The sequence below is a fragment of the Nymphaea colorata genome, chromosome 12, assembly GCF_008831285.2.
Source record: "Nymphaea colorata isolate Beijing-Zhang1983 chromosome 12, ASM883128v2, whole genome shotgun sequence".
Taxonomy (NCBI): Eukaryota; Viridiplantae; Streptophyta; class Magnoliopsida; order Nymphaeales; family Nymphaeaceae; genus Nymphaea; species Nymphaea colorata.
This window is the reverse complement of record NC_045149.1, coordinates 17,690,640-17,700,934: the sequence shown is the minus strand read 5'-3', so window position 1 is coordinate 17,700,934 and position 10,295 is coordinate 17,690,640. Positions and strand designations below refer to the sequence as shown.

The 10,295-nt window shown below is 41.9% G+C and overlaps 3 protein-coding genes across 4 annotated transcripts; 1 reads left to right on the top strand and 2 right to left on the bottom strand.

The window, feature by feature from the left end:
• Nucleotides 1–5,148: 5,148 nt before the first annotated feature.
• On the top strand, nt 5,149–6,723 carry LOC116266452 (ammonium transporter 1 member 1-like). Its single transcript, XM_031647685.1, has one exon. It carries the CDS (start codon nt 5,149–5,151, stop codon nt 6,622–6,624), a length of 1,476 nt encoding a protein of 491 aa, XP_031503545.1. The 3' UTR covers nt 6,625–6,723.
• An 838-nt stretch (nt 6,724–7,561) lies between these two features.
• LOC126409211 (pentatricopeptide repeat-containing protein At1g33350-like) lies at nt 7,562–10,095 on the bottom strand. Of its 2 annotated transcripts, none has more exons than XM_050081050.1 (2): nt 9,363–10,095; nt 7,562–9,282 (listed from the first exon to the last, which is right to left on the bottom strand). In XM_050081050.1, exons 1-2 carry the CDS (start codon nt 9,733–9,735, stop codon nt 9,218–9,220), a joined length of 438 nt encoding a protein of 145 aa, XP_049937007.1. In that variant the 5' UTR covers nt 9,736–10,095; the 3' UTR covers nt 7,562–9,217. The 2 variants fall into 2 exon arrangements, with proteins under 2 accessions (XP_049937007.1, XP_049937008.1); XM_050081051.1 differs by having other exon boundaries at nt 7,562–9,231; nt 9,363–10,081.
• Nucleotides 8,068–9,189, bottom strand: LOC116266451 (pentatricopeptide repeat-containing protein At1g33350). Its single transcript, XM_031647684.2, has one exon. The coding sequence runs from the start codon at nt 9,187–9,189 to the stop codon at nt 8,068–8,070; it is 1,122 nt and encodes a 373-aa protein (XP_031503544.2).
• Nucleotides 10,096–10,295: the final 200 nt, after the last annotated feature.

Sequence of the window (10,295 nt, the reverse complement as noted above, 5' to 3'; positions counted from 1 at the left end):
CTGGGCAACTGCTCACATGAGGTCATAAAAAAAAAAAACTTATTCTATATTAACATCTTAATGCAATTTTTTTCACTTACGTGGTTGATGCCCTCAAATTTTAAATTTCTACCTTTGCTCCTACCATCAGTAAAAATTTTAAATTTCTACCTTCCATCAGTAAAGGCAGTCAGTTACTTGAATATAAACAACATAAAAAAACTTACTTGAATAAAAACAACATAAAAAAAGATATGTGTGCCCACACCAAGTACCCTTGTGATAAAATCGTTCAAGAAAAGCATTAAGGCCCCGTTTGACGGCACAGACTTTGTTTGAGGGGAAAAAAATACACTGTAAGTGTACGGTCCAAAACATTTTACTTTTTCCTAATCGAGGCCATGTTTGATGGCCTGTAAATTTTTTTCAAGGTAAAAAATTCAATGTTTGGTGGACACGAAAACTTGCTGAGCAGACAAATGAACAAATTTATATAACACCATCTGCGTCTTCCCTTTAACAGCTTCAGAAAGACAAAGAACGAGGAACCAAGAAATGAATAAATTCTTTGACACACGAAAAATGATGGCAAAGGAAACGAGACAAGAGCTGCACAACTTCAGAAACTAGGAGATCATATCGCACACTAGAAAAGATAAGAGCAAGTAAAAAACTCAACATAGAAAAAATCACCAGAAATTCATCGCCATTTTTTCAAATTACAAACGTTGAACATGAACGAGCTACGGGCATCTCAAAAAATGTAAAAACTCTAGCTAAAAGGTGAAAGGGAATTCAAGTACCCTTTAAAATAATAAGTTTGCATGCACACCTCAATAGTGAAAAAGACCGAGGGAGGCCGCAGGCAGCCCTTACAGAGAGACATAGAGGCTGAAAAGAGGGGGCGAGGGCTGCACAACGGTGACCCTCAAGATATATATATATATATATATATATATATATATATATATATATATATATATATATATATATATATATATATATATATATATATATATATATATATATATATATATATATATATATATATATATATATAGAGAGAGAGAGAGAGAGAGAGAGAGAGATACCTCCAGGTAGCAAAATAGAAAGCTGAGACTGAGAGCAGGTCACGCAGGGCTTTGGTGAGCAAAGGCGGAGCCAAGATTTCTTTCAGGAGTGAGCCAAATTGTTCATCAAACTTATCCAGGTAGGTCAAACTAAATCTGAATATAAAAAATATATTACCCAACCAAAATTTTTCAATTTTTATAATGTAATCTTTTTTTCAAGTAGTTGAAGCAGGCCACGACCTCCCCCACCCCCCACCCCAATAGTACAAAATGGTTAACTTTCCCTTCATGCACAGTTTTTTTTCCTATGCATCAAACGGGGCCCAAGTGATCACTATCCTTTCAAAATCAAGTTATAATTTAAAGAACAGTTTTTTTAGCCCGGCAAAGAAATGATAGTTCAGCTCTTGTGGTAGAGCTAGGAATTTTAGGCTAATGGGCATTAGTTAAAAAACTCTTTAACTGACACCACTATATATAAATGAGCAAATCTTTTAAACCATCAACACAGAAACAAAAAGTTTTTGTGGGTCTGATGTAGGCAGGCAACTTATACTTATATACGCCACCTTCATGTATATAACAAACGAACGTTAGATGTGGACCTTACTATCAATATGTACATTTATTTTCATGCTCAAACATTACATATGCATGTGGGCAAGATAACAAATAAGTATTAAATATGAGATAATATTTACGAGATAATAAAAGATTTATGACATATTAGACCACAGACGGGTGTATGAGATAATACTAAAAAAGTATGAGATAATGTTAATGAAACAACAAAAAATTTATAACATAATAAGATAACTGACGGATGTATGAGATAACGGTAAACATAAGTATGAGATCATGTTTATCAGATAATAAAATATTTATAATGTTAAACATAAGTATGAGATAATGTTTATAAGATAATAAAATATTTATAACATAATGATATAGCGTTATGAGTGAGACAAATAAAAAATAAAAATATTTTTTTATTGTTTAAAGGGATATATTGGTCATAACGATATGTAGATACGAACAGACAAATTTTACTTTTATTGAATTCTCAAATCTTCTTTTTGTGGTTTTTTATTTTGTCACTACAAAAAATTTTTTGTATTGATCATGAACATTTTTTGTCATTATTAAAATGACTTATGAAATTTCATAGCATCGCTCCTTTATAGAAAGGATTGAGACTCAAGAAAAGCTAAAAGAAAATGGCAATATATGTCTTTTAGCTAGGTCCACACGTTAAAAACAATAACAAAACTCGACTTATATATCTTGTGCATGGAAAATGAGAATTTGATGAAGTCAATAACAATGGTGGAAGGAGCTAGGATATTAAGGTTGTCAACGGATCATATTCAAATTGGGTACGGTATATCTTTAAATTTGCTTTTTTAGATATTCATATACTCAGATTTAAATACAAATGAAGCAAAAATCATATCTAAATCTAAAGCTAAAACCTAATTTCACAGTTTGAGTGTGATTCGAATCAAATCCAATTTTTACATTCATATATGAATCCAATCTGCATTTTGAACCAAATCCGGTCAATTTTTAATATAAGGGCATTGGATATATGATATTTATTTAAAATTAAATGTGATCCGAATTCGATCATATATTTATGAATATTCGAATTCAACTGGATGTCATTTTTCAAATCCGAATTTATCTGATGTGCTAACCCAGATATTAATTTTTTTTTCCTTATTTGATTTTTTGGAAACACTTCACTCAAATATTTGATTCATATCAAATGGATTGATTAGAAAGTTGCCAGTGCCAACATATTCTCATTCATACTCTCTTTTTATGTATTAAAAAAAGTGCATGTGACTTTCATTCGGATGGGCTATTAGTGGGGTTCTTGCAACATTTCCATTTTATATCACGCATCGGATGGTGTCGACCTATATCATTAATTAAGGTAGCGTTTAGATTATGACACCCTAAAATTATGATGTTTTCTAAAGCTGAGACTTTGTCAAAACTTGATCGTTTTTTAATTTTTTTTTTTTATAGACTGTTTTCTAGGGAAAAAAAAATACTGGAGAAGTGTCAAGTTATTCACAAAATACCATTTGTTAAAACTGAGTTTTCACAAACTCAATTTTGACAGTCATAAACATCTACAAATTAAAATTTCAAATCGGCTTTTAATAATATACGGACCGATACGCCGTTGTCTCGGCTGCCTGAGCCGGTCAATAAGCCTCCGTATCGACGACGGCGACGTCGGTTTATTTCCCCCATACGTTATTGATGTGACGCCACGTGGGGGCTTTGAACACAACTTCGAGTTGCGATCCTGCGGCCGTTAACGTGGCGTTATGAAGGATCCAACGAAGTTCGTAATGTCTCCTCTGTTCTGAGAATCGAAATATAATTAAAAAAATGGCAATATGCAATTGGTCGTGCTGAATCTGAAACTGTTGTTGGTTGCCAAGCCCTCTGTCTTCATGAATATTGTTCTCTCTTTAACTTCATCACGTTTTCCTCCATTGACATCATCAGGCTGATGATCATGCTTTTCCAATAAACATTCATCAACGCGAACCCTTTGGCGGGTGTTTGATCAGAGAGTGAGGGAGAGACTGTGTTGAGATTATACCAGTAACTTTTCCGTATTCCAAATGGTTACAGCGACTCCTTCAATCAAAAGACTCTGTAAACTGTAAATCACTTTTATATAGCGGAAACTTCATGTGTTTAGTTGAACGAGGTGGAAGAACGTATCGTGGATGCAGGTCCTCCTTGGCTCACCTACTGCATGAATTTTTATTTTCTGTTTCCTGTGTGTCACCCTGAGAAAGAGAGAAGGATCAGAGCAAGAGACTGCAGAGGCAGAGAATTTTCCAGAGGTTAAATTTATGTAAACTGATTTGGCAAGCCTATCTTGATTATAGAATTGTTTGAATCATGGCAGAGGAAGCATGGTATCGATTCGTTGAAGATAAATGCTAAAGAGTGCAACCGAGAGAGAGAGAGAGAGAGAGAGAGAGGATCTCATGCATTCAACTGCTGGGAATGAATCTCTTGATTAAGGGCGAAAGTGAGCCCACAGAATATTCAAAATTTTTACTAACTGAGAACAAATTAGTTTATGTTTTCATGGTGAAGGAAAAGATCAAAGACGAAGTCGATAATGGCGGAGATGGTGATGATGATAAAAGGAATGCTGCTCCTAACGCGAGAGCTCAAACATAAATCCCCTTTTAAAATCACAGGCTCACAGCCCACTCATATATTTCCTGTTGGATCTTTCGGCTAATCATTTTGATACTGCATTCTCCACCTTCGACTCATCTGCTGCCAAATGATCGTGACATGTTAAGGACATAAAATATCGATGAGAAGCCACCTGGAATCTGTCAATGTAACTGAGAGATTCAGATTATGTGGCTGGCAACTGGGCATTACGATGGTAGTATCCGAACTCAACTCAGAGTTTCTGTCAGCTGATCTATACATTACAGTTCCAAGAAGCGACAAATAGTTAAAAAAAAATGGCGTTTACATATTGATCCTATAGTACGCTGGTTGGTTTCTGCTGAATCTCAACCTCGATAGATCTTTCTCTCATCAACTTCATCACGTTTCCCTTATTGACATCATCGGGCTGATGAGTTTTCGATAAACAATGGACTCAGACAACGCCATTGGCCGGAAACCGAGCTGCTGCTGGGTCCTCTCTGCTCAATTGCTTCCGTCATATCCTCTCTCTCGCACGTATTGAAATGGTGGAATTAGTCCTGCTACGACTAATGTGAGGCCACAGAATATTCAATTGTTGAACAGCAATCTGCAACAGAGAAAGAATCATTGTTGTTCATCGTACCAAGCTACAAATATATTTATTATTCCGTTTGCTGACCCTTGCCCTTCCATGGAAACCACCTCAAGTATTTGAAATTCGAACAAGATCATGTAGAATTCTCAACGAAATACATGACAGGGATGCCATTAATCTCTCCCTCTCGAGATTATATATACCTGATAGATTCTAGAGTCAGCACAGGAACAATTTGGAATCTTCATTTCTCTCTCTCTGTTTCTCGGGAGGATCGTATCAACGCCATAGATCATGGCCAACCTTACATGCTCTGCGGCAGACCTGATCCCGCTCCTGCATGGCCTCCCCAACGCCACCGCCGCCGCGGATTTTATTTGTGGCCACATGGAGGACCAGCGCTCAGCCACCAGCTTCGCCGTGAACAGCACCTACCTCCTGTTCTCCGCGTACTTAGTGTTCGTCATGCAGCTTGGCTTCTCCATGCTCTGCGCCGGCTCCGTCCAAGCCAAGAACTCCATGAACATCATGCTTACCAACGTTCTGGATGCTGCCACCGGCGGAATCTTTTACTACCTGTTTGGCTATGCATTTGCCTATGGATATCCGGGCAACGGCTTCATCGGCAAGCATTACTTCGGCCTGAAGTCCTTCCCTAACATGACTTACGACTACAGCAACTTCCTCTACCAATGGGCCTTCGCCATTGCTGCCGCCGGTATTACCACCGGCTCCGTTGCTGAGCGCACCCAGTTCGTCTCTTACCTCATCTACTCCGCTTTCTTGACGGGCTTCGTCTACCCCGTCGCCTCTCACTGGTTCTGGTCCAACGATGGCTGGGCAAGCCCCTTTAAGACCACCGGCCACCTCTTCAGCACCGGCGCCATCGACTTCGCCGGCTCCGGCGTCGTGCACGTGGTTGGCGGTGTCGCTGGCCTCTGGGGAGCGATCATCGAGGGACCCCGCCTTGGCCGCTTCGACGGAGGGGAACGCAACCCACTCCGTCCCCACAACGCCTCCCTCGTCGTCCTCGGCACCTTCATCCTCTGGTTCGGCTGGTACGGCTTCAACCCCGGCTCATTCAACATCATCCTCCTCCCCTACTCGGAGGGCGGCTTCCACGGCCAGTGGAGCGCCGTTGGCCGGACCGCTCTCACCACCACCCTCGCCGGCTGCGCCGCGGCGCTCACCACCCTCTTCGGCAAGCGCTGGCTCGACGGCTACTGGAGCGTCTTCGACGTCTGCAACGGATTGCTGGGCGGGTTCGCCGCCATCACGTCCGGCTGCTCCGTCGTGGAGCCATGGGCGGCCATCATCTGCGGCTTCGTCTCCGCGTGGTTGCTGATCGGGTTGAACAAGCTGGCCGCACGGCTGAAGTACGACGACCCGCTGGAGGCGGCGCAGCTGCATGGCGGGTGTGGGGCGTGGGGGCTGATATTCACTGGCCTCTTCGCCGTCAACAAGTACGTCAGTGAGGTGTACCCCAACAAGGCCGACCGGCCATACGGGTTGTTCATGGGAGGGGACGGCAAGCTTCTCGCTGCAAACTTGATCGAGATATTGGTGCTCTTTGGGTGGGTTACTGCCACCATGGCCCCTCTCTTCCTGTTACTGAATCAACAGCACCTGCTCAGGGTCTCGGATGAAGATGAGGAGAGAGGCATGGACAGGGCCTACCACGAGGAACCTGAACCTGTGAACCAATTGCCAGCTCCTGCAGAACCTGTGAACGAATCGCTTTGTGGAAGGTTGAGGGTCTGTGGTTTCTAACTCGTTCCTGTCTTGGGTCTTCAAGTTTGATTTTTGATCTTGATCCGAAGTGGCTTTTCTGTCCTGTTACGTTTTCAAAATTATTTTTGATGCTTGTCTGTACCGGTTTCTGTTCGCTCTAGTTTTCTTTCATGGATGGGAAATGAAAGAAGAAAGAGTCCAGTGGAAGCAATTAAATTTTGCAGTTCGTGTGATGATCTCTATTATTCAATCTCGGATATCTATTTTACAGACTTTGTGCAACTAAAACTTTTGTAAGAAGCTAAATTTTAACGTTAAATTTCTAAAACATTTATAACAGGCCCAATGAAATTGATCCAGTAATGCATAGTTCACATTCTGCACTATGTTTATCACATTCGCATGGTCAACTTTTTGGAAGAACGCGTAAATGAGACTACAGGATTCCTCTTCGTCCCTTTGCCACTTGCAAGTTAGTGAAGAATGGACACACGTTGACCAAGTTATGTGAACCGAGAAGGGTCGAAATTGGCTTGGATTATGATACGGCTTTTCTCCTCTCACGTGACAATGCATGGGATGAGTTCCTAACCATCTTTCATTTTTGCGCTGCCATGAACCGGGAAATTTGCATGCTGCGGCTTACCTTCTTTCCATAATCAAAAGAATCTAAATTTTGTGTTTTTTTTTTTTAAATAAAGACGATACGTTTTATAAAAAAAAAAACTCTTAAATAAAGACTTCAGTAAAATATCGATTAACTTGAGCATACAAAAGCATTTAGCTGCAATTTTGTCTTTAAATATTTGACGCTCTGTTACTATATGACCTTTCGATCATTTTAGGTAACACTTTTCTCTTTTTAAGTTGACAAAACATCCTCTCAAGGTCCTATTTGACAGTTGTTGACGAAGATTGTTAATTTACAACCCTTATTAATAAAATCAGAGAAAGTGTAATCAGCAAAAAGTAGGCCTGAAAAGGAAAATGATCTAATTCTTGCCAAGAAATGTATTCCAAAAATCAAATTCTTGACCACCTTCAACTTGAATACTTTTAAGTTCGCTCAGCATTGTAGCCAGGGTGATGGAGCTCCCTAGGCTGGATTTAGACGGCCACTGTGATACATTACAAACTGATGGTCATCTGATAGATCAGCTGATCTACTTCAGAACCAAAGAGAAACAGCGAGCGCTGGCTCCATGACGATTGACGTTGGGCAACGTTTTCCGGTGCAAGCTTCAACTAATGGACCCATTCGGACATGCTTCTGATACTAAAAGCGGATAGTGGATCAATCGATTGTAATAGACTCCACCAAAAATGCGAGGATGCCAAACGATGTCCCCATAAAAGAAGCGTATAACACATCCACAATTCTGTGCAAATCCGCTGGAATTCCCCATTTCTTCTAGAGGGTCATGGGGATGAAGAAAGGAGCTTCATCCTGTTAAAGGGTATAAAACATATGGTTGGCATGCATCAAGTTGAATCACAATTCAATGAATTCATGTCGATGTAATTGCCGAGATCCTTTGAGAACAGAAGCAAACTTTCCAATGCCTCGCAGATTTCGCCAGCCTGTGGATGCTGCTTATCTGCAGAGTAGAACTCATGAACTATGTTTTCAATTTCAATCCAACTGCAACCTGGAGTTTTCAGCACACCTCTCTCCCGAATCATTTTCCTGGTCTTCCCAACATCTTCCCACCTCCCAGATTCACTATACATGTTAGCGAGCAGCAAAAGATACGCTGCATTTTGGGGATCAAGGTCAAGCAACTGGGTTGCAGAGTAATCAGCCAAGCTCCGGTTTCCATGAACTCTGCAGCCACTCAACAATGCACCCCACACCACTTCATCTGGTTCCACCTCCATATTCTTTATTACCTCCACTGCTTCTTCGAGTTTACCAGCACGGCCAAGTAGATCCACTATGCAGCCATAGTGTTGAATCTGGAGCTTAATCCCATAATCCCTGTTTATACTCAAAAAGAATTCCCACCCTTCATTAACCATTCCTCCATGAACACAAGCATTCAGCACCCCAACAAATGTTATCTCGTCTGGCTTGGCCCCTGTCTGCAGCATCTCTCTAAACACAGCAATGGCGTCACTGCTGTACCCATGAAGTGCAAGTCCATTAACAAGCGAGTTCCAAGATGCTATGCTTCTTAGGCTCAAGAAATCAAAGACGCTGCGAGCCTCTTTCAAACTCCCACACTTGCCATACATGTCTATAAGCGCATTGCCCACAAAACAACTGCTGCCGATGCCGCTCTTGTGAACAAAACCATGAACCCATTCCCCAATCTGCAGAGTCCCCAGATGACCACATGCTGACAGTGTACACACCACGGTGGTCTCATTCGGTCTATAGCCCTCGACCACCATCCTCCTAAACATCGACACGGCGTCCCCGAACATACCATTCTGCGCAAAACCCGCGATCATGGCATTCCAAGACGGCGGATCCCTCACCGGCATATTATCAAACAATAGAACAGCTTCACCCATTCTCCCAAATTTTGTGTATCCAAAAACCATCGCAGTCCATGAGATCACATTCCTTTCAGACATTTCATCAAACAGTTGGCGCGCCATCTCAACCTCCCCGCACTTCGCATAAGCGTCAACCAAGGCGGTCTGCACCACAGTATAGCCATGAAACCCAGATTTCAGAACGTGGGTATGCGTCTGTTTCGCGCGGAAAACCGCAGATATCTCAGCACACGATTTCAGAACGTAAGGGAACGTGAAGTGGTTCGGATGAATACCTTTCCGATGCATACGAGTGTAAAGAATAAAAGCAACGCGGCAATCCGGCGCGTGGCTCTCCTGAGCGTAGGCGGTGATCATGGCGGTCCATATATAGACGTTGGGGTTCTCCAACCCGTCGAAGATCCGGCGGGCGTAGCTCAAATTGGACAGAGCAAGTGTGCAGAGCCGGATGAGTTTGAAGACGAGGAACTGGGTCCGGCCGAGACCGCTGGTGATGAGAAAGGCGTGGATCTGCTGAAGGTGGGAGAGGCTGGCGCACTTCTCAAGCAGTGAGAAGGCGTGAGATTCGACAGCGGACGCACCTGAGCAAAACTGGCGTCCGAATCCCTGGTGGGCAGCGATACTGAGCTGCCGGTGCGGGATTCTCATCGCTCGGCAGAGGAGATCGACATCGCAGAAAACATAATGCGGTGGTCGATTACCTTTGATTTACTCTGATAGAAGAGCAAAAGTGGTGCGAAATTCTCGGTAAGCATATTGCGCGGGCGGGGTGGGATTCTGACCTCGGCAGAAAACACTACGGGGTGTTTGGAGACTTTCTCCGATGTTAGATCAGACCCTTGGCAACGAGGACTTCTTAAATTGGATATATCAGTTCATTGGTTGAGAGATGAAGAATCAGTTGACCTTGGCAAATTGAGAATTAATTTGTCCAGGATGACTCTTCTCCAACCAAGTGAGGTTGATGCGAAGCAGAATCTAAACAAATCCAGATCTCTCAAATATTGGATTTGAATGGGACTCATCAATTGATTGACTCCAAACAGAAGTTTTGGTTATGTTTTGTTGTTTCTTTTGTTTGGACCCGTTTTTGTAGCCGTAATATTAGGGTCCATATCCATGTAACTGGATATTAGTTTGATCCAGATCCGATCAGATTCACAGATCCGCTTTATCTTTATAGAGAGGATCCTATGTTTCATTTCGTA

Excerpts from the sequence above, each read along its gene's own strand:
- LOC116266452 (XM_031647685.1), top strand. The coding sequence starts at position 5,149 with ATGGCCAACCTTACATGCTCTGCGGCAGACCTGATCCCGCTCCTGCAT.
- LOC116266451 (XM_031647684.2), bottom strand. The coding sequence starts at position 9,189 with ATGGCGCGCCAACTGTTTGATGAAATGTCTGAAAGGAATGTGATCTCA.
- LOC126409211 (XM_050081050.1), bottom strand. The coding sequence starts at position 9,735 with ATGAGAATCCCGCACCGGCAGCTCAGTATCGCTGCCCACCAGGGATTC. Across the intron at positions 9,283-9,362 it reads CACTCGTATGCATCGGAAAG|ACGCATACCCACGTTCTGAA; the intron begins GTATTCATCCGA and ends CGCGCGAAACAG.